The sequence below is a fragment of the Ciconia boyciana genome, chromosome 13 (genome assembly GCF_034638445.1).
Source record: "Ciconia boyciana chromosome 13, ASM3463844v1, whole genome shotgun sequence".
Classification (NCBI taxonomy): Eukaryota; Metazoa; Chordata; class Aves; order Ciconiiformes; family Ciconiidae; genus Ciconia; species Ciconia boyciana.
In genome coordinates, this window is record NC_132946.1 from 12,273,222 (window position 1) to 12,297,006 (window position 23,785).

At 37.0% G+C, this 23,785-nt stretch overlaps 1 protein-coding gene across 5 annotated transcripts in view; it reads right to left on the minus strand.

Annotated features, from left to right (window-relative positions):
* PARN (poly(A)-specific ribonuclease) overlaps positions 1–22,304 on the minus strand; it is a 63,895-nt gene extending 41,591 nt beyond the window's left edge. Inside the window, exons 1-18 of one of the 5 annotated variants that reach the window (XM_072877838.1) lie at positions 22,136–22,299; positions 21,647–21,724; positions 20,681–20,760; positions 18,833–18,900; positions 18,657–18,738; positions 17,871–17,931; positions 17,001–17,166; positions 16,723–16,788; positions 15,921–15,959; positions 13,942–13,984; positions 13,197–13,277; positions 10,968–11,024; positions 9,831–9,908; positions 8,601–8,644; positions 8,073–8,115; positions 6,284–6,359; positions 3,915–4,025; positions 3,760–3,829 (exon numbers count right to left, since the gene is read on the minus strand). In XM_072877838.1, coding sequence (XP_072733939.1) covers positions 3,760–3,829; positions 3,915–4,025; positions 6,284–6,359; positions 8,073–8,115; positions 8,601–8,644; positions 9,831–9,908; positions 10,968–11,024; positions 13,197–13,277; positions 13,942–13,984; positions 15,921–15,959; positions 16,723–16,788; positions 17,001–17,166; positions 17,871–17,931; positions 18,657–18,738; positions 18,833–18,900; positions 20,681–20,760; positions 21,647–21,724; positions 22,136–22,154 — 1,262 coding nt within the window. In that variant the 5' untranslated portion in view covers positions 22,155–22,299. Of the gene's footprint in view, positions 1–3,759; positions 3,830–3,914; positions 4,026–6,283; positions 6,360–8,072; positions 8,116–8,600; positions 8,645–9,830; positions 9,909–10,967; positions 11,025–13,196; positions 13,278–13,941; positions 13,985–15,920; positions 15,960–16,722; positions 16,789–17,000; positions 17,167–17,870; positions 17,932–18,656; positions 18,739–18,832; positions 18,901–20,680; positions 20,761–21,646; positions 21,725–22,135 lie in introns of all 5 variants that reach the window. The other 4 variants (XM_072877841.1, XM_072877840.1, XM_072877842.1 and 1 more) reach the window with 4 other exon arrangements.
* Between the last annotated feature and the right edge of the window lie 1,481 nt (positions 22,305–23,785).

The following is a 23,785-nucleotide window of genomic DNA, read 5'->3' on the forward strand; positions in this document are numbered from 1 at the left end:
AAAGTTTTCACAACTGTGTGATGAACTGTGTAGAGAAACTGATCCAGCTGAAAAAAGAAAAGGCATCTTTTTAAACCCAGACCAGTTTACCAACCCAGCTCAGTAACTAGTACAGCCACATGTGGCTGAAAGCACGACAGCAATTGATTATTCCTACGCTGTGATTGAAAAGCTATTGGTCAAACTGCAGAAAAGCACACTGATGTTCTTCTGCAATAATTTCGCAAAGAAAAATAAATTCATATAGAAAAACAGAGGGAGAAATTAACTGATTTGCAATACATGCCAGAGAACCTAGCTTCCTGGTGAGACATTTTCCACAAATATAGCACAAAACCAAGCTACTTCCACATACGTCAAATTTTGGTTTCTGATATCCCTTTGTATGAAAAAAGGTATTTCCAAGATCATTTATATTTCTATAGACCATCATGCTATTCAGCTCAATAAAACATGGTGTTTTCATTTCTCTACACCTCTTTCACCTCCAGCTACATCAAAAGAAAAAAATCAACATTCAAACAATCCAAAGAGATCCGAAATAAAGTTGTCATTAAAAGTTTAGGAGGGGCTTGCAGGTGGGGGCAGGGAGGTATGGAAGAAGAGAAGAGATGTTGCTCTAAGCAAAACAGGTCAAAAAACTTCAACTCCAAAGCATATAACACAATATAGCATCCCAAAACAGAAGAGTTTAGATATTACAATATAAAAAGTCCCATCATCTCAACTCCTAAGCGTTCATCAGGGATTACTCACAGCAGATTGCTCACATGAACGTGATTTTTCAAATATGTTGTATATACAAAGAAGCATAAAGATTACAGACATGCATCTCTGGAATTCTTGGCTTATTGAGTTGTTTATCATATAACTTACTGCATTATGCCTAAAAGAGCCAAACAACCCTAAGGCATAGTCTGTTTTTAATCAGTTCCACTAAGAAGTTGAAACTAAAGATTTTACCTATGTTCATCATTAACCTATATGACCATTAACCTATAGGCTGGCCACCAATCTTGAATGGCAAGCCAGGAAGTTCCATAACTTTGCTGACATAACAAAAGAGGTCAAAATAACTACTGAAAAAAGTATTACCTTCCTTGAAGGCTAAGTTTGTAAAAATCAAAGCTTGATATTTCAGTTTTGAATTTACTCCCACTATTCACATTAGTGATAAGTCTATTCAAACAGAAAACATTTCCAAAATCCTATCAGTCAATCACTTATGTAGAAGTTTAATCTCTAAACTGTATTTAAACACCTAGTATTCAGAGATCTTGAAATTAAGACTTTATAAGAAACCCCCAAAAAAATCATAAAGTGGTCTGCTTTAAAGAACATTTTCAAGACTATCTTGATAATAGTTCAAACTGAGAACATTGCTTCTAAATAATTGCCTTATAATAAACTACTCTGTTCAGCTTCTTTCAGGAAAAACTTTTGTGACAGATAGCATAACTTTCATTTGTTTAGCTTACTGTTTGCATGTTGTAGTTTGTGTTTTGCTTGAAGAACATGACTACAGCACAAAGGAAAAGGTTTCCTTGTTCTGACTGCTGCCCACAGGATCAGGTAGAACTTCTGGAGGAAGGAGGAAGATAGTTTTTTTTCTCCCCAGGAGGAAGAGAGGATGCTCAGCTAGGGAAAGCTTCTAGACCACAAACTAGAGAAAACTAGGTGTAGCAGGAAGCTAGCTGGCAGCCCAGAGCATACCTGCAAAAAAGCCCCAGAAGCAGCATACTTACTAGGGACCTTAAGATAACTATGTAAGTTGCACAAGCCCTGGATGCTACTTACAGGTGCTAAGCAGACCAAGTGCTGGAAATAGCGATCTGGTCTGCAAGGACATACCGAACAGGGCAAAAGACTTGTTCATTTAAATATCCAACAGCTCTGACTTTTGACATGGAGGTAAATATTTTTTCTTTTCTAAAAAAAAAAATTAAATAAATTGTCTTATTCTGTTTTGTTATTTTGCATTATAGTTAAAAAAAAGCTTTAAAAATACAAGCCTTGGCCTGCTTACTATAAGGAAGAGGTGACAGAGCCTCATCTCCAAGCTCTGACGGAGGTGAGGTGGCAAATGTTAGTTAGAATATGGCAAAGCTTCTAAGATCATGTAAAAGAAAGACATGGCAAGTCTTACATGTTTTCATGATTTAAAAATAATATATTACTTTTCTGAAACAAGAAGCTACAAGTTCTGAATAATGACAGAATGGATAAACTTTCTTTTTTTCTTGTAAGCAGTCATCTTCAGCTCTTGCTAAAGAAAAAAAAAAAAGAAAAAGAAAAAGAAAAAAGCTGCTGTTCTCCCTACAATTTTTTGTTAATTTTCCCTTTTGTTACAGTTAGGCAGTGTTAACTCTGAAGCCAGAACAGACACAGCAGGCTTCTTCTAAAAACTTTGAAATGTCACTGTTAGAGAAATGTCACATTTGAAGTACACAACTTAATGTGAAAAGCGTAAATTTAACATATTATTGTGACAGTTTGAGAAGTTTCAGTTTGTACTTGTTGCAGATATGCATCTCTAGAAAGAACTGAAAGCATTTTGGTTAATGATTGAAAAAATAATCCCCTCAATTGGCATCTACTAGCTGGCATGTGTGTGTGCTGGTGTTACTGAAAAGAACCTTGTGATAAATCCTATCTTAAAATGAAATTATGCTGATCAATTCTGTCATTACCTTCACATTCAAATCAAGCTGTCACTGCAGGTCCATATTCAATCTAAGGAATGTACATACAATTTACAACGTCTGCTAGAATATATGGAGTTACTGCCTCACATGTCTCAGTGCCAAGAGAATCACCTAACTGCTGTCACTATAGGCATTTGGTTTCCAGACCAATGAAAGCTTAAAGCCATTGATCATGATTATTCCCTCATTTGTGTGGGCCATCTGAAGCTAAAAATAATTACCTTTGCTAACTCCTATATAATAGGGTTTGAAAGGATGGAATTTCTCCTGAATTTAAACAAACAGACAGACTAAAGCACTAGCAGCTTTTTAATTTCAACTCCTTTCCCCTTATGTGACAGGTTATACTATCTCTAGAAGCTTCATAAGGTAAAATCTACAGATTAAATATCCAAAGAATCAAATCTCTGCATAAAGACTTCTAGATTTCTCAAGTCTTTCTTCAATTTGTTCAAGTAACTTGCATGAAGATCCAATTCAAAAGCAAAATATTGATCATAGCATCATGCCATGAACTACTAATCATATGTTTATTATGCCTCGTTAAAAATGGGTTACCTGATAATATTAATACAATAGTTTTGTGTTATTTGGATTGATATTACAGTAGGGATATTTTAGTTTTTCCAGACTGTTTAGTGTACTCAGTTTTAACTATCACCAATTTCTGACAGTGTTCTACAACATAAAGAACACCTGACCAGTTTTTCTTCAGTTCCACTACTCCCAAAGCTTACTCCAGAAATAATTTTCTAAATTGTAAACATATTCTCAACACTGGCATGGACAAGGCCATTAAAGCAGTCCAGGTACTCTTCTAATTGTCATTTTACAGGTTAGCAGAAAGTAAACCATTCTTTTCAAAAGAAAAGGTATTTACTTTACAAATTCTGGCCTTTCTGCAGCATTAGTAGCGCGAACCAGAAAGCCAATCAAAACTGAAGTGTTAAGAAAAATGCAGCTAGCCATTGATTCTGAGGCTAGAGACGTATATTCTAAGGCTAGTGTTATATTTCCATGTTTTAGCAGGTCTTTTAATACAACAACTACTTACTTGTTAAAAAAAGGTTCAATGAGTTTTGATCTAGCAGACACATGGTTTTTCGGAGGACTGAGGAATGAACCTGATGAATGAAGAAAAAATTCAGTGTGTAATAAGCAGCTACAGAGAGCACTAAGGAGAGGGTTTGAAAAAGACTATATAGATACCTAGGAAGTTAGCCATGGAGATGAAGCACAGTCCAGTAATGTAAGCATCATATCCTGCTTCATGAAGTTGTTCAGAAGCTGTGTCATAACTTGGAAACCCTTCTGCACTTTCTGAGGAGAAAAAATAATTTGTAAACACGTTATCACAGAAGTTAAAGGCAGCCCTGTATGCTTACCCACACACTTATTTTGTTTGAGCATAACATCATTTGGGTAAGTTTATATGATTTTCAGAATTTCTGAAAATTCAGAAGTTCCGAAATTTCAGGAGTTCTGAAAAAAGTACAGGTTTGTTTTGTATTTTTAAATAAGAATAGGCTCCTAGGATAGAAACTCCTTCCCATTAAAAAGCTATTAATCCAATACCTACTTAGCCAAAATGGAGTATTAATTCTAACACAATGACAGCAGGATTCCCCACACAGCTTGTTTTTTTCCTGACTGTCTTGCATTTAAGAGAACAGACACTCAGGCTAACTGAAAACTCTACTATTACCCTGTTTGCTAACCAAATTGACCTATGGTCAGCTTTTTCAAGGTATTTAAGTGATGAAGATGGAACTAAGTGATTAAAGGATGTCTCTATTGACAACTTTATTGACAATCATGCTTGGTGTCTATGTGAAGACCTTGAGAAGTATCCCTTGAATCACTTCTGAAAGTGGGAACCTTAATAGGCACTTTTTTGAAGAGAAGTGTTTGAAAGTACCCAAGTCTCAGTAACAGAGAAATATGTGCACATCACACTTTTTTCTTTATCATTTAAATTTTCCCACTCCCAACACCAAAGTTATTTCACCTCTGTAGCTAGCTTCTCAACCTCTAGAAAGCTGGTTCATTTTCATCTGGAAGTTATACTGGGAATAGGACTGGAAGTCCAAAATTAACTGTTTAAAAAGTCAAAATCATGACCCTTACATTAAGGTACAGACTGAAAAGTGAACTCTATAATTCCATTTAATTTATTGCATTCAACCTAGCAAAAGAAACTAAAACAGTGATGAAACATACCCAGGATTTAAACAGTGATACAGAAATATGAGCATAACTTATACAATGGAAATATGTAAGCATATATACTTGTCGCATTTGTGAAAAAAACTCAAATCCAAGTTTTATATATAAAACTAGAGTAGCAAAACATCAGGCCTTTTTTCAGATGAGCCCTTGTAATAGCTATTTAAAAAATAGTTGTCTGAGATTGAGACAACATCAAACTATACAAGCTGAGCTGAAAAGTTCATTTCTTAGTGCTTAACTTAATTTTCTTTTTAATAGACACATATCCAAAAGAAAACATAAATGAACAGTTAACAAAAGTATTCTAGTATTTTTAAACATGCTTTGCTTCGGATGTTCTCAACCACATTAATCATCTCTGATTAAATTTTAACACTTCTGAGTCAGTTAACTGTTATGGTCATATTTTGGTCATACTCAAGAAAAAAAAATTTTGTAAAATTATTATTTTTTATTACATAAGCAAAAAATAGTACCTGACAGGTGCCAAATTATGTTACAACCCGAGAAGAAGCTACAGAGGATACACCACTAAAAGCTCTGCATGCAATAACTGTACACTCCATATGCATGGTATTACTTAGGTCTAGGCACCAACAGCTCCTGCTCATTGTCCAAGAAGGTTGTACATTATCCATCTTATTATCTGTGCTGTTACTACAGCTTAAGTGCATCTGCTCTGCACATTCAGTAATATTAAAAAAAAAAAAGTATCACTCATCTTGTTTTTGATTAAGCATTGAGACTTTCCCTTCCAATATACTCTACTGTTCAATATTGCTCTCCCTTTTCTAAATCAGCAGCTTAAGAAAAATTCCAGAACCTTGAGATAAGCTTGCCCTTTGACTAAATATCCTTTCTTTCACCTCAAAGCAAAGAAAGCTCTAAAGGAACTTTAATAATTGCTAGAACACACATAACTAGTCACTACTGTGTAAGTTATCTTTTTATTGTTTGTCCAAGTGCCTATTAGAGTGCTCTGGCTTTGATCTGAAGGACAATAATAACCAAATGAAACAGTTTTAAAACAATTTCAAGTTACTCATCAAAAATCAAGCTAAAAACCAAAATGTCATAATTAGATGATTAAACTGTTGTTCATTGAATACATCCATTCTTCTATTATCTGAAATAAAGTGGAAGGATTCCTACTGGTTTCCACTAATAGTTCTAAACACAACAACTGCACTATATGTATACTGCCCATGTTTAAAGTCCCTTTCATCAAAACACTAAGTACTAATAGGGAAATTTACATTTCAGACCAAGAACAAAAATAATCAAAACACTTCCTTTCCTCTGAAAGAGGAAAACATTTCAGAAATAAGACCATTTTGATATATCCTTACCAACTTTAGGAGGGCTGAATGGAACCTCTTTTAAACGCTTTTCCAGTTCTGCAAGGGATGTATTATTAATGATCTCCTGCAAGAAAAGACACCATTAACTGCCAATGCGAAGCACATTTTCCCTGGAAACTGAAATCAAATAGGATAAAATAAGTATTTACTGCTGCCACCTTGTGTTCTCTAAGGATTTATACACAGCCTCATTTCAAACTAATACACCAGAAAAGTCCGTCAAGACAAGTTTTAAAAAGTTGACTTGCCTCACCTACAACAATATCTATGAGTCACAAGCATTTATTAATACTTTTCAGAATCCTTGATGATGAATCATGCCAAAGTAATATTTCTATTGGAATCTGGTTCCATGCATGGTACATGTGGCAGGTGAAAAGGCAGCACAAACAGCAAGGCAAAATATCCTAAATATGGTTGAAGGCGTTCAAAGTGAGTATTGAAGTGCGCTTGCTGACTGGACAGTCTTGAATAGTTTTATAAGTGTAAATACTGCTGATTTAAAATAATACAAAGACAGTGAAAGAAGCCTGACAATCAGAAAGCTGCTCCTACACTTCAGCTTAGCTAAGTTGCATTACCGAATCTATATATACGTATATAAAATGTCACAAAGAGATATATAGATTATTCATTTCTTCAAACCAAACTTTCTGAATAATCAAATATACTTTGTCAATCAGTACAATGCAAAAAACATGCAGAATCAATAGCAAGAGAGAACCAAAAATATTGCACAGTCTTTCTTAAAGTTGTCTGAAATTTGAGGACCAAATTTCCTTTGATTCTAAATCAAGACAGCTGTTTACAGTTATCATCAAGTCTGCGGTCTGAAAAGTTATCAAGAACTCAGTACAATGAACAAGCACAAATGATGCATTATATTGCCATCCCAAAGCACCATTTGATAACAATAGCCTAAACCCCAAGTATCTACTGTAAAAATTACAAATGCCAACATAACTGTACCAAACACAAAACTTGTGCAGGATTATTAGTTTTCAGAATACAAAAGCCTCTATTCTTACTACAGTATTATGCCAGACAAACCTGAAAATATCTACTAAGTAAATTTTAATGAGATTTTCTGGTATGCAATGCTCTAAAGTCAGAGAGGTATGCAGAAAGATAGATGCTGCTTCATCTGCATGATTTTCAATTCATTCATTCCAAAGGCACACAGGAAAGCAAGAGAGTATGATCACTAATCTCAATACTTCTTTGGAAGAATAAAACTCATGCTGCAAGAGGTTTTAAGAGAAACCTGTAATTTTTTTTCTCCTGCTGACTACCCACTGAACAGCAGGCCACAATAGAACCTCATGATGATGTTAAAGCACCTTTTTCTAGACAAATCTAAGTCAGCATTCACAATATTCTAAAGCTTTGAGTATATAAGCAGCTTCCGGGTCCTATTTGTTCACGAAAAACACTTTTTTTCCTCCTCAGGAGACATGCAGTCTTATGCTAATTTACAAGACAAAAAATCTGCTAATCACATTTTAAGTAGCAAAAACTGTACATATTTTGGAATTCAAAGCTGCCAAGTTACCTTAAAACTGCAACAAACACAGGAGTCACTTGTACAAAAGTAAAATTTATATTCTAAATGTTTTGTAAGTTTAGATAAGGCGTTAAGAAAAATCATTCTTTTACAAAAAAGGAACATCACAGAAAACATTGTTAGACATTTTTCTCTAAAAAACACATTTGTTTCAGTACACACCTAATGCAAACTTGTATCTTCAAATCAGTTTATAATAGTATATTAATTTACCTTAAAAGGTTGTGTACTTGCCATCAGTTTAGTATCCAATAGCCTAGAAACAAAGTAAGAGCTAAATAAGTTGAAATGGAAGAACATCCATTTTGCCAAATCCTCAAAAATGTTTTGGTGTATTAGCTGGGAAACAGCAGTTTCTCCCTACTGAAAAATTACTCTCAAATCTTAGAGCAGCCAAAACACTCCTTGGCTTTGTTCAGCATGAAAAAGGACAGCAACTATGCAATACCAAGAGATGCAAACAAGTAGCAAATAAATCTTGTTCCAAATGTAGTGCAAATTCAAAACACCAAACATCATGTCAAAAACAAGGCGGTAGCAAAGCAGTATCTTTTGCCAAGAAGTAGAACAATAGCACTGCTTTTCTGAAAAAGGGATGCTACATAATACTTTAAAAACTGTATTTATCTAACTTGTTCCCATTTTTACTTCCAGTAACAGCTAGGTTACAGGGCTACAACAAACAATATCAGCTTGCTAAAACAATACTAAAACAGTTGAAAGTTTGAACTAAGAACTTACCGGGGAAAGACACATGATGTTACTTCCTTGAACTCGCTTAGGTCCTAATTTAACATAAAACCAGAAGATAAAATCCAAATAAGTTAACTGTTTATCAGTCTCATGATGATAGATAGCAATAGCTACAATTATCTAATCAGCTTCTAAAATTGATATACAGTGACTGAATTCTCATCTCATAAGAGATGTATTTGCCAGCATTACCATAAATACCACCTGCACTTACATAGAACTACAGACTAATTATTTCTAATTTGTCTGTGATTCGTAAGAGAAATGTTCTATCACCTCCAATACCCTATCCTATTATGTAACCTAGACTACCTCTAATTCCAGCTGTGTTAACAGTTTTACTTAAATGTTCCCAGCATGTAATATGTCAATGGAATATAAGCAGTCACTCCAGGTGGACAGTTGCCTGCCTACAGGTTTAGATCTTCCCAGTTTCAAAAGTACAGGAACAACTGACAACTGCTTATGTTCCAGCACCATCCAAACAGGTCCCAAACTTCTTTGTCCCATCTCATAGTCAAGTCTTTCCCATAACACCCACAAGCCCTTGAGGACTGCAAGTAATATAACTATATGTGGGCCATCCTTCCAATGAGACCTTTGGCTCCTTCAGACAATGTCCTCGGTGCCAATGCATTGCTTAGTTTAACTTAGTTCTTAGACTATTGCAGTCATGAACTGTTAGACTGCCCTACTGCAGTTATGAAAGTATGCTCCCTCCAATTACTCAGACATTCCACCTCTTCACCCCAATGAACATCATCCTGCTACAAGATTTCTTATTATTCTATTAACTGCATTATATTATATGAAAACATGTATTCCCACTTTGTAGACTACAGGGGGAAAAATGCCACACAATAATGCTGAAGCTCCAAACCACTATCTTAACAAGTCAGTTAAATTTACCTGCCATTATCCAAGCAGTTTCTGAAGGACTAACAGATATGAGCAGAAACCACAATTCAAGTCCAACATTTAATTTGAACATTTTAAAAATCTAAGGGAGAAGAGTTCAATCCAACTAAGCTTTCTACATTAAGATTTAAGAAAATAAGGCAGTAGCCCAGAAGTAACAATTGTTCTTTTTGAATACTTTTCTGTTGTTCTTAACAGACTGTCATATGCTTCCATTCACAAGAAAGTCTGGAGATAAGACTAAAGACAAATACATTAAGGCATTTATTTCATCATCTGAACACTCAGAAGATTACTTACATCAGGTAGGGGACAGTAGAACTGGTGTATGGTATGCATAACATCCAGTAGCATATTGTGCCCAATAACAAGCTTGCCCTGTGAAGAGAACATTAAATGTTAGTTACACTTCCAATCACGGCCACGGTAAGGGCAATTTGTGAAAAGCACCTATCCCAGACACTAGCTGAGGGCAGCTGGGAACAAATACAAGTCAAACCTCCCCATTTGCTCTCTGCCTGCCACACAGACTCCTCCATTCTCTCAGAGCAGCCACTCCTTTTTCCTCTGTGCCCAACCACTTATCGCAGCCTTCAGCAGCAGCTTGAAATGTTGAGAAGATGCACTAGAACAGCTACTTACAACTTAAATACATTACATTTGGAAACTAAGATTGAAGTCAAGTGATTTCTCAGTCCACTACCTTTTAATTTACAACTTGTACAACAACTCACAATATATTATTTATGGTTGTAATACACGATAGTTATTAGGGGCATGATCTGGCTTCTCACAGTGCAGAACGTTTCATGCCAGATGTTGTACAAGCAAGTTCCTTCTTGAAAAAGTACAAGAAATTTTTTACATGTTAATTTTGATTCATTTGGCATGGTAACCTTTTCTGCTTCCCTGCATCCTCCATTTGCTAGAGAAAACAACATGCAGACATATTTTCTTTCTACACAGCAGGCTGTAACAACTAAATGAAAATAATAGGGCTGAAGGGGACAGATGTAAAACTATAGCCTATTTTAACTATGTAAGTAGAAGAGAACCAGATGACCATCTCTGATTAAGCCTTTCACTGCCAGGAGAAAAAGATACCAACAATCTTTTCAGGACAGAGAAAAAAAAGCCCTCAAAGCTTAGTTACTTAAGAGAATCTTGCTAACAGCCCTAAGAAATTGGTATTGTTGACTCTTACAGATAGAGAAGTTGTTCATGTCGTTAGTTTAAGAGCTTACTTAACCTACCATACTCAACCATTGTAAAACATGAAGCAACATCAACTTCAAAAAAAAAAAAAGATAAAAAAAGCCACTTTGACTTGTATTTAATCTTATCTTCCAAAATGTAACAGCAAAAGAATTCTTTCTTTGAATTAATTAAATTTTTTTCTTACAACCAAAGGTACATAAAAAAATCACGTTAACTTACAGAATTAGCAATGGCATGAACGACTCTGGAAAATCCTACCGCATCATTCAATTCTTCCTGTAAACAAAGATTCTGACATTAGTGAAACATAAATACAAATATTGTCAAAACTGTACCTGCAAACTGGCAGATGCACCAGTTTGGCTCAAACTGTTTCTCAGACATAACCAAGAACAGACCACAGAGGAAATGTCAATATTTGGAAGATACATGAGGTCAAAGCAGGATGCTGCTGACAGAATTCCAGTTTTATATGTAGCTCTAGTTCACTGTAAAGTAGGACAAATCACAAGCTATTGTGGTGGGTTGACCCTGTCCAGAAGTCAAACACCCACTCTGCCTTTTGCTCACTCCCCTTTCCTAGGGGATAGGGATGATGAAAAAATAAAGAAAGAAAAAAAAGAGAGAGAAAAGAAATTCAAAAGGAAGGCAAAAAGGCTTGTGGATCAATATAATGACAAATTTAGTAAGAAAAGTAAAAGCTACTTGCACACGCAAAGCAAAAAGAGGAATTCATTCACCACTTTCCATCAGCAAGCAGATGTCCAGCCACTTTCCGGGAAGCAGGGCCTCAGCTTGCTTAAAGGTTGTTTGGGAAGATAAACACCATAACCACGAACATCCCCTCCCAACCTCTTGCCCACCCCCCCCGGCCTACTTGCTTTTGGGGGAGGGTCGAATAGAGAGAGAAAGCCTTGACACTGTGCAAGCACTGTTCAGCAGTAGCCGAAACACTTGTATGGTATCAACACTGTTTTAGCCACAAATGCAAAGCACAGCAACATATGGGCAGCTATGAAGAAAGTTAACTTCATCCCAACCAGACCAATACAGCTGGAGTCAGTTCATTGTCAATACAGTATCTCCAATAGTGCTCAACAGCTATTAGACTGCAAACAGCTGAAGAAAATACTGAAATTAAGCTAGGTATATTCAGCCATATTTTTTACATACGTTGTTATCAGATGCAACAGGTTGAATCCTGATTGTTATTGATATTAAATCAGATTGTATTTTTATGCTAACATTGAGATTGGGGAAGAAACATTCCTCACTATTTATATAAACAAAAATACAAAATATTATACAACTACAATATTATACAAATACGATATTATATAATGTGAGTTACACATTTTAAACTGACTCAGATTGGTTTGAGGGGATCTGACTACAGCCTCTATTTTAGTTTCACTCAAGGAATTTTTTGTAACAGATTTTTCTTTTTCAGGTCTAGGGAAGTAATTTCTGCCTTGCATTACTTGTCTTTGTTCAACCAGAAGTGAAATTCAATAAAAACATTCACTGTTATTCTAGTTCAGCTCTGAATGCCACTAGTCAGAGTGAGTAATACACCTATAAAGACTGCTTCAGAAAAAGCTACCATAGTAGTAAATTGTCCCCAACTTGCCTTTTAGAAAAAGAGATGTCACATTAGTTGAGGTCTCTGTTAGATATCTCTTTCCCTCTTAAGAAGCATTCTGCATTCAAGCACTGTTTGCTCCACCCAAGCTGACTTTATCTTGACACATGTAAGCACAAATCACGAGTGTGATCAAGAATTCTCACAATTCAAGTCTCATGACTTCTTTAAATTTGCGTCAGACTCTAAGCAAAAAATATCAAGTCCCATAAACAATGCTGAGAGTGCCTGAATATACCAGACATGACCTTCCAGTCAACTTGTTACTAGAGTAGTCGTGTGCAGCATGTTTCTATCAAGAAAAGTCAGATGTCATATTAATTGTACACGACATTTTAACTCAGACAACTAAGAGCAAGCAAGTTTTGTAAGAGTACTACTCCAAGAACAGACTGTGAATCCAAATAACGTGAAAACTTGCTCGAGAACTTCTGCAAGACTTTTTGCAATTACTATTGTTACACAGCACTGATAAATGCAATCAACTGATGTTTCCTGTTACTAGACCATGCTTCTCTGATAGAGCAGATTCATATAAGGAGGAATTCACTGCTCCAGAATATTGGTTCAGTATTCTACAATTACTCATTCTTTAAAATTTTGTAGAGTGTCTTGCAACTCTTCTTGCTCTATTGCAAAGCCTAAATTATCTGGTAGAATTTGCAGGATCAATTTCAGACAACAGCCACAGTCAAACAAAAGGGAAATATTACCAAATGCTATCACACAATTTTGCATAGCTGATTGAAGTCATAGATTATCCCCCTCCCTCTTTCATGTAAACTAATGAAATGCAACTTATTTACCTGTTCTTTTGCTTGTTTCTGCTGTTCTCTTCTTTTTCGTTCTTCTTCATTTACCTTACTAATAACAATATATCTCTCCTTCTAAAAGAAAAAAAAATTACAGTTTGAGGAATGACTCCGAGCAGTTCATATTTAAGACCACTGCAAGTTTCTGTACATTTACATTGTAAAGAAAATTAAGTCATACCTCAGCAGCAGTTACCTGGCAACATGACTATTTCTATTGTAAGCATCACTTTATCACCTACTCCCAAAAGCCTACTTTAAAAAGCTGTATTAGATTCATCCACCACACCTAACTTTTACTAAATCCACTTTTTACTTCTAAGGTTATCAGTGTTTCCTTGTAAATAGTGGATTTCAAATATCCTTTGAAGCAGGGATTTGTGCTGGGAAGTGAGGATACAGCATGTGATGCCACTATTTTTCCTCTAAGATCAAGATCTACTTTTCACCAATAGACTTACTTTTCACCAATATTGAACGTCAGACCCACTACATCTTAGGATACTTTAGTATCCTTTAAAAAAATATATATATTAAGCCACACAAATACATGCTTACACTTCATATGTTGGTCAGATTTAATGTTTAGAAACTAGTTCATTGTATTACATTTAAAAGGTTTTGCATTTTGCATAATAGAGCTCTAGCTAGATGTAAAAGTTAGGAGGGTTGGTAAAATTCAGAAATACAATTTCCTTTAAACAGAACAAATGTTACAGGCAGTAACATGCCTAGTTACCTTATCTGACTCCAGAGTTTCAACATGGATACCTTTTGGATACCTACATCAAAACAAATGAAAAGTAAATGTAAGTAGTTATTAATTTTGCATTTAGCATATTGAAACCACAACAGTGATTCAGTAATTTCATGTTTCATTATTACTATAAGTCTTAAGTGCAAAAGAACTATTAAAAGTTCCTTTTTAATTTAAAATAATGGAAACTTTGAAGCAATAGGCTAGTTAAATTGGACTCCTTACATTACCTAACAGCAACTAGCACTAAAATGTATTTTCTTATGCAATTTCCCATCCTATTGCTCTGGAACCTATAACTTCTTATTTTAGTAATATTAAGTAAACACCATCTAGATATTTCATCACAATCTAGAATCTCTGCTTTCAAGAAATCCAAAACCAAAACATTGGTGAGAAAGCTCTCATTTACTTGCAGCCAGAAGACAGCTTCTTTGGTGACTGCATGCCTTTAATATGTCACTTATTCTAGGATTTATAAACAACCCTGAACTTACTGCTAACAGTAAGCTCTAATAGGAAATATTAATACAAACGTCATTACCTCTGCTACAGGACTGCATCACTCTGCCACAATCACATTTAATAACCAAAGTACTACCATACACAAAGCCACAGAGAATCCAACCAATAGTAAGGTCAGAGAATATTGTCTTTCACTACTTAACAAGTAAATATTACTCTGATCTTCCCATCATAATAAACTAACCACCATTATATAACCACCGCAGAACCAGCAGGTTTCCATCATCCTCTAGCTACTATTAAAACTAGTACTAGAGAACACATACCACAGTACTGTTGTGTCCTCTACACCCTGACTTCTCACATCATTTTGAACCTAGACCTCACTTTCAAGCTGTTTCATGTCACAAACCTTGGATGCATCAAAACACTGTTGCACAACAGAACACTTCAATAGAGAAAATGACCTGTGAAGAGTTCAGGACAAGGGCAATCAATAACCTCACTGTTTTCTGCTTTAATTATCTCCATGCTGACTTCACAACTTTGCTTTCTCTCACCAATATACACACACAGTGTACACAGCTGTATACACATAAAGTAACACAGCTGAATGTTAAAAAAATTACAATTCATTAACACACTCTTCCATCCACTGGGAGAAGATGCAAGAATTAGTGTCAGAGAAACATAACACTATGTGCTACTGGAAGCTATAGATATTCTATCAATATATTAAAAAATCCACATAGAAAAATTCTTGAAAAGACCTCTTTTTTTCAGATTAGTTCTCAAGCTCACTTCTTGAGATTCCATTTTATAGACAGAAGCTTTATTTTACCCACTTCCAGTGTAAGTAACAGAGTGCCAGATATTGTTGCAACACTGAATTAACTAAATGTACAAAAAAAGATTTCCACTGTATTTTCCACATTTTACTAGAGCAGTCAGAACAATGAAAAATCTCATCTCTCCGGCCTTACAGTTTCTCCTAAGGCCTTAAGGGATATATTTAGGCAAAGATGAGGGATAAAGTAAGCCAAAAAAGGAGAAGAGAATTACTAGCAGAATTAAGATTTTTAAGTAATCAGAAACGCTTATACTGGGCTTTTAACAGAAAATTATAAACATACCCGTACCTACTATAGAACTAGTAGTTTTTCAAGTAAAGCCCACAATCTGTATAAGCACATGCACTTTCTGTTCACTAAAAACCTGTCAAGTTGCATTTGTTACATAATTCTAGGCTGTGCTGTTCTATTCACAGATTTTAGATAGGAATGATAAAATAAATACTAAGCTTTAAAATATTCAAACGAATCATCACAAAACAGTTTAATGCAACTTATCTTCGGAACATTATAGAAGTCTTCTCTTAAAGGGGAAAAAAAAAGTCTAAATTAATCACCTCTGAGGTTAAGTAGATCAGACCTTACCTAGATTTCTCATCTGAAATACTAAAAATATACAGTAAGGCAGTATTATCAGTAACTTACTTCCAGCTCAAGGTCTGATAAATTAACTTCCTCTGAAATCTGAAATCAAAAGACAATTGTGTTACTAATACTCCACTTACAAAAGTGTTTCAAAGTAATAATGTTCACAAAGCCAGCTCCATGTTCATTTGTAGAAAGATTTTTAAAGCATAAGTCACTGCTACCAGAACCTATAGGCTTGGAAGGGTTTTACTGAATTCTGATGTTCTGTTGCCAAGCTGTTAAGGCATTTACACTATTTTGTACAGTTATCCACATATTTTCTCATAAGCAAATATTCTGTAGTCATGATTACTGAATACAGATACAGTGATGTTACCTTACCACCAGCTTCACAATGTTCTAGTATTTCTAATTTTTTTTTTTTTTTTTAATAATCATACTCTCCAATCATGTGGACTCCAAAGCTAAATAGACTTTGGGAAGGAGACCCACTAAAAACAGTTTCAATACACAGTGGCAACTATGAATAACTGATAGCTCAATAGATTTGAGAAAATTGTTTATAAAATAGATATCCAAGGCTTATGGAGCACTTCAGCAACAGCAAAAGAAGACTCACGTATGCAAGACTTCTTGGCTACACTTAAATATGTTGTCACTACATGCAGAAGTTATGGCTCAAAGGAGAGTATGACATCTGTATAAGTTACCATGTTTTCTCAACCTTCAGAGATTAGTCAAATGTAGATTTTGCTACAGTTAAACCAAGTAAAGATATTCTTCTTCCTTGTCACTCCCCTAATTCTGTATGGCCAAAATAAGTAATTTTTTTACAAGATATGTAATTTCAGAAACTGACCCTGTACATGGCTCCACTTCCAAACTTTCATTTTCTTCATTCTTTAATAAGTCTTCTATCTGTTCCCTGGAAGAAATAAATTATTTCCTTCTATATCTACTGTTTTCTTTTTATGATGTTTACAGCTCTCCCCAAAAGACAAGAAAACACTTCATAAAAAAAAGAGATCTATTTCACAACTACTGAACTAATAAAAATAGCTTCAACATATGAACATGTCACTATTGTTCATGTTTTAGTTTCAACAACATCAGAGGATATTAAACAATTTTACTTACACTACTTTCTCAATGAATTTTTTCTGATCTTCAGGGATTGTTACAGGACACTTTGTGGCATTAGGAGAAATGTATGACAGTGATCCTGCACCATTGGCCTGAGAACGTTTTTCATCATACTGTTCCCTCAGCTGTCTTTCTTCCTCCTGATTTAAATATGGAATTCCTAAAAAAAAAAAAAGGACATTTAAAAGCTCATCATAATTAGAGACAAATTAGGGAGGTATGATTTAGCAAAGACTTATTACTAACCAAGCATTTACCAGTGTTACACCCCTGAAGGCTCAAAACACATCCTTCCCTTTCAGTTATCTGTTCTAGACCCCATTTTTATCTGTGCATATACAGGCTTCCTTCTAGCACATGCCAGATGAGCTGGTACCATTGGACTCTTAAGAGCTATATGCCTCATCTGCACAAGGCACGAGCCTGAGGACTGCACAGCTGTAGATCACAATTACAAAAATATTTAGCACTCCTCTTCCTTGCTATCTGCATCGCTTTAATAATAGACCACAGCAGCACCTATTACAATGCACTGATATTTTTTCTAAAATGTCATTACTGATCCATTACACAGCTACATAACTTGTTAATCTACCTATTTATGTTTAGCCACCAAACAAAAATAAACAACTAAGCACTTAACTAAATAGGGATTCTATTCTGTTGAATCTATACCATTAATTTTTTGAAAGGGAGTAACTATCAGCACAATTGTAGATCAGATAAGAATAATTCTAAGAACTTCATTATGTGTTAAGAGAGTATCATGAATGGCTGCTTCTTTCTTTTTGCAGAAAATGAAGAAAGATGTCATCATAAGTTTTGCAGACATTGAAAGAAAGAGAAAAAACAAAAACAACTCACCATTGCGAAAAACTTTATTAAAATCAAATCCTTGGTTTGCTAAAAAATCTATACTTGAACTCTGCAACAAAAGAAAATAGCGTTACAATTGGCAACTGTATCTGTGGCATAAAAAGATAAATTTTACACTTCTTAAGAAATTATACTAGGTCCAAAGTCAAGAGCAACCAAGTTCGTGACCCTAAAGAAGCCACAGCAAGTTTACGCTATGCTACTTTTGTTATTTATTTTCAACTTCCATAAAGTACCAAAACAATAAATACACTGAAGGGATAAAGATGAAAGAACGAGCTCTGTGGAGAGTGGAAATTAAAGAAAGCAAAATGTGGTTCAGGAGAACAAATCTGAGACCAGAAAAATGCTGGCAATAGCTCAGGAAGCAGTGAAAGTGAGATAAGTAGATGGGAATAAAGGATCAAACAGAAAAAGCAAGGGAGCAGGAAGTCAGACAAAAAAGGAATACAAAAATAGAATCATCTTGCCAGGTTTGGAACATTATCTCCAAGTCCAGAAACCACACGATGTAATGTGTAACAAGATTTAAAAACTCAAGTCAAAGATATTCCCTTAAAGCTCACTTTTAGGGATTGCTCTTAACTGATGCTTATTTCTTCTATAAGAAAAAAAACAAACCCCAGAAACTTATGTTTATCTGCCTTTTAAGCTGTTAAAAGAACCAACCACTCCTCTCTCTACAATGATGTAGAGTTTTCCTGCAAATATTTTTTAGAAGTTTGCTGCAGGTATACCTTAACCAACCAAAATCAAACTTGCTTTTCTACTAACCTGACAGACAAACTTGACATCTGGTGAACTTCTGTTAAAGGGTTTTGGAAAAATATAGAAATTAAATGACTTCATTATATACCTGTGAAAAAGATGAGTTGCATGTCATTACAGCTTATCAATATTACTTCATAAATTTCTCAATTAAGAAAACAAGGAATAAGAGAATAACATACTTTTCTTCTGTGTGATCATATTTAAAAGTGCAAAGGCCAAACTGAAAGAGCAAAAAATCCATGGAATGCTGGAAAGGAAAAGAAAACTTTGAATGAGAATAAAAATCGTACACATTTAAAGATAACTGGGGTGCATCCACAATAAATATGATTTCTCTCCATTTCAAAATTAAGCAAATCTGAATCTTAACCAATGTTTGTTCTGTTGGTAATTTTGAAGTAAATACACCAGAGTTTTTCAACTAGTTTTCATCTCCATTTACTCATGTTACTACCCAAAGATGACTTGTAGTATGCACTTCCGTTCCCTAAACAGACAAGAACTGAGGGAAGTCCCATCTCTCTCCACCTATTGCTCACACACAAGAGATGCTGCATCTAAAGCAGCTGTCAGTCCTCCTTCTCAACATTTATTTACATTCCCCATGGTGTGGGAGCAGGCTGAGGGAAACTGGCTGTATATAGTTTTCAAATACATGTAATAATACATTTAATGTTCTTCTGATCCATGTGGCTTACAGTGGATAATGTGATAGAAGTACTAGCATAGTCACTAGGCACTTTATCATCATGCCCTCTAGTATTTCACAATTGTTGGATAAATATCGGAAAGGTTTTTAACACCACTGCAAGTGTACAAGAAAACGAAGAAGCATTGTGGTCTCATTGAAAGACTCGTTCTTCCCGAGGGCCATACACCCATTTTAAACACAAAGACGACATAGGATTATTCAATTCTATCACGGGGGGGGTGGGGGGGTGGGGGAATGGGAGGCAACAGGACATATAAAATTAGTTCTCTTATCTTTGAGTATAAAGATCAAAAATATCAACCATCAAGTTAATTTATTAGCTGGTAAAAGTTAAGTTTTAAGAAGGTGACAACAAAGAATTTGGGGCTGGCTTCTGATACACCAGACCTCTTACAATGAGCAACGGAGACTGACTGCGCCTGAAGAGCCTGAATCATCAGCTACCCTGAAGCTCTCAAAGGCTCATATTCAGACAGATTAACAGACTATGGCATCCTCTAGCTTCTTGGATGCTCTTCAGGGACTGGTCTCTGCTTTTATTGTCTCCTTTAGTGTTTGGAGGTTTTTTTTAGCTATACCCTCCTCCCCAGTTTTTGCCAGTTTCTCAGTAGGAGCACTAACCAGTAATTCCCTCATCAATATTACTAAATAGCATTTATTGACTCCTTGGACACTTCAGGAAACAGCATATGCTGAGATGCTTAGCATTTCTCTTTTCTTATTCCTTTCCCTTATGAAAAAAAAAAAAAACAAACATACACCAAACCCACAACCCAAAACTTCACAGTTTTGACCTTTTGACTCTCACACACCGTACGTTGTCTCCTGTGGTCATTTGGCTACTCTTCATAACTCTTTCGATGCCCTCCAGCACCTTTTTTTTGGGGGGGCTGCAGAGAGGCAAGAGGTGGTGGTGACAGCTGGCATTTAAGTTTTGTTAGGAAGAGTACATGCTAGCAGGGGAGGTAGTTTGGGAAGGACCCTCATCCTGATGTAGTTTCTCTGTCACTGAAGTTCTCTTATCCAGTCCCGCTTTGAAATGATAAATTTTAACACTCTCAACATCCTTTAACAAGTTCTACACATCTACTAACTCTTGCATGAGGAATCTGTCTGTTCTGACCATGAGTTCTGCAAATTTAACACAACACTGCCCAATTCTTGTATTAGTAGAGACAATTAAACAAGCAATCCCTGTCTGCTCTACGCCAATCTTACAGACCTCTGTCATATTTCCCTACATTGGCTCCATTCTGAACTAAGGAGTTCTAACCTTTTTTCAGCATTTTCATTTTAGTCAAGGTAAACACTTTACCTTTTTAAGTTTCTGATACCTTTCTTCTGGAGTGTCAAAGCCGTTGGTTAATGCACTAACAGAAGGCCCATCGCTGATCCCTGAAACATATTTTGCTTTGGGTAAGCTTTTCAAAATTAGCCACAGCAAAGAAATGCAACAACTGGCAATTTAATAAAAATGTTTTCACTGAAAGTACATGTTAAGATTAATTCAGTTGAGAAAGATTTTCTACTTCCTAAAAGTATGCACCTTAGCATAAAAGCCACCCAGTTTAATGGTAGTGTTCTAGCAGTAAAGCTCTGCTGCTCTGGTTCCTATTCTAAATGACAGTAACATGAAAAGATCTACCAGTAACATAATGTTGACGGGTCTTTACAACACAATGCAGGATCAAAGTCAAACTAAAAATGGAAAGAGTGCTGTCTATAGATTTATTGAATGGCTTAGTCACCTTAAGCAATACAAATAACAACCATATTTCCATAAACACCACATCTAACAAAACCTAATCCTGATCACATTTATGTTTCATGGTTGACTGAACTCCATATCCCAAAGCTAAAGCACTTATTAACGCATCTCTCCGATGCATAGATCCTTCAGAGTTTACAAATGCCAAAGTTCTTACTGCTGTCTTTCCCTGTCCAAACACTTGCAGAGCCTCCCTTATCTATTCCAATCTCTTGCTTTCATGACACATATGAAAATCTTTTTTCCTGAGCTGCAGCTGAAATCAATTAACATGCTAAGATTACTGTGGGGAGGAAGTAGAAGCAGCATGAGTACAACATGTATATGACATTTACCTTTCCTTGACCAAAACCTTGCTATTGCACACATAAGTGGCTTAATCATTCTGTGGTAGCCTTAGCTTTAGCCGTTTCAAGCCAACGCTGAGATACGTTACATGAGCAAACTCAGGCACCTGGGACCCCACACAGATATTGCCAACAGTTCACAAACACAAAACAGGCGCGACTGTACCTGAAAACTCCCCATCAATGGCCAGGAAGTCCGACTCTTCAATGGCTTCATAAACTTTGTTCAGGTTATCCTTAAAATCTGCGGGTAAAGGGGTAAAACATACCTGAGACTACTAGCGACTTCCTACCGCAGCCCGCCGCCCCTCAGGCGGGCAGAGGCGGCCCGCACTTGCCGGCGAGCGCGGGGCCGGTGGCAGGGCCGGGGCCGGTGGGGCCTACCGCCCCGGGGCCCGCCCGCCGCACCCTCAGCCTCGGGGCGCGGGCGGAGGCCCGCCCGCCGCACCTCCCCCCTCAGGGCTGTCCCTCACGGGCGCGGGGAGGAGCGGAGACCCCCGCCCCTGAAGGAAAGACTGAGGCCGGACCCCGCCGCCAGCCTGGCGAAAGGAAGCCGGGACACCGGGACGTCCTCTAACGCCGCCGGCTCAGAGCCTCCCGCCGCGGCCGCGAGATGCGACCCGAGCACGGCGCGCAGGGGCGGCTGGTCACTCACTGCTTCTGATCACCTCCATCCCGCGCCCGCACCAGCCCGCCCGGGGCTCGGCCCGGCTCGGCAGCACCCGCAACCGCCGCCGAGCGCTTCCGGAAACCGCCCCTCCCGCCCAGCCGCACGTGAGCGCCCACGTGAGCGCCCTGAGGCGGCGGGCGGGACGGCCGCCATTTTCTCCTGGGGCGGTGCCTGGCAGCGGGCGGGGGTTGATCTCTCAGCGTGCCGCCCCTTTGCTCCTACTCACGGCCCCAGACCCGCCCTGCCTGGGCGGGGCAGCTGAGGAACGGCGCCCGCAGGGAAAGGCTGCCCGCCTCCCTGTGAAGGGCAGCAGGTCTGCTGCTGCTGCCGCGGACCGTTAGGCCTGAAAAGTGCCCCTCAGCCGCCTGCCGCGTCGTGATAACGGCGGGAGAGGACAGCCCTGCCAACCGCTGCGGAGCGGAAAAGGAGTCCTAAACCAGCTGATTTTCTGTGGGGTGTTCTGAAATGTCACGGATGTTGGAAAACACGGTCTTTGCCTTTCAGACCGGAAAGGCAGGACTAGCACCTGCAAGAAAGAAGGGATGCGAATTTGCTGAGGAGATACCAGGAGGATAGTGGAGAACTACTGGTGATTATGCCTTAATGACGAAAAGTCCGGAGGAACTAGTAGGCTTGAAGTATTATGGAAGAAGCATTTGTCTTCCTGTTAAAAAGATAAAACCAGCACTTTTTACACATCATTGTACAATAACTGTAAACAAAGCTCAACGCCCAGCAAGATGTCCCCACACCTGTGGTGTGGAAGGAAACAACTGCCCAAGAGATCAGGTGTTGCACAAAAGCAGAAAGCAGAAGTTGTGGGCAAGGACAGTACGCAGAGTTTAGCGTATGTGCTGCAGGTTTAGAGTTCACGCAGAAGATAAAGAATCTTTTCCAGAATTCCAGCAGAATGAAAGCAAATGGAAAATTCTCTGTAAATTGGGAGGTAATTTCTGCATAGAGTAGAAGATAGAGAATTATGCAAGACTGAGCGGAGAGAGATTTTAAAGATTCTTCAAGATTAAGTTTTGCCTTTTCAATATAAGAAATTTACTTTACATGCACTCTCAGCAAATCATCTCTATGATTAAATGGTGCTGAGTATGAGGTTAGTTAAAATAGTAGTAGAGATTTTTCTATTTTGAAGTAAATTAGCTGAAACCTAATATTTTTATCTTACTCCTCTATTTTTTAAGAAATGCTCCTGCAGTTTCTAGTTAAAGTGCTCATGGAACTTTAAAGGGCTTGATGGCTCTTTTAGAAACGTGACATTTTTACCCAAGTAGCTGACAAATCCAGGAACTCTTTGCTTCATTCACCTACAAAATAAAGCTAAACTGCAAGTAGAAATGTAAGATGCTGTAATAATGTGCAGTTACTTAATAGGAATCGAAGTATTATGTGTTACAGATTAGACATTTTCTACTTCAACATGTATGTATTATTATGTATTTAGAAGGAAAATTTGAAACACTTAAGTGAATCTTTTTGGCTTTTTGTTATAGTTACTAAAAAAAAGTGATTTTTAACTTGGAAGGAGGAAAAAGCGTAAAGAACTTGAATAGCAGGACTAAACCAGCACAATTATAGTTAGCATTGACTCTGGTGATAGTACCTCCAAAAATATTTATGTGG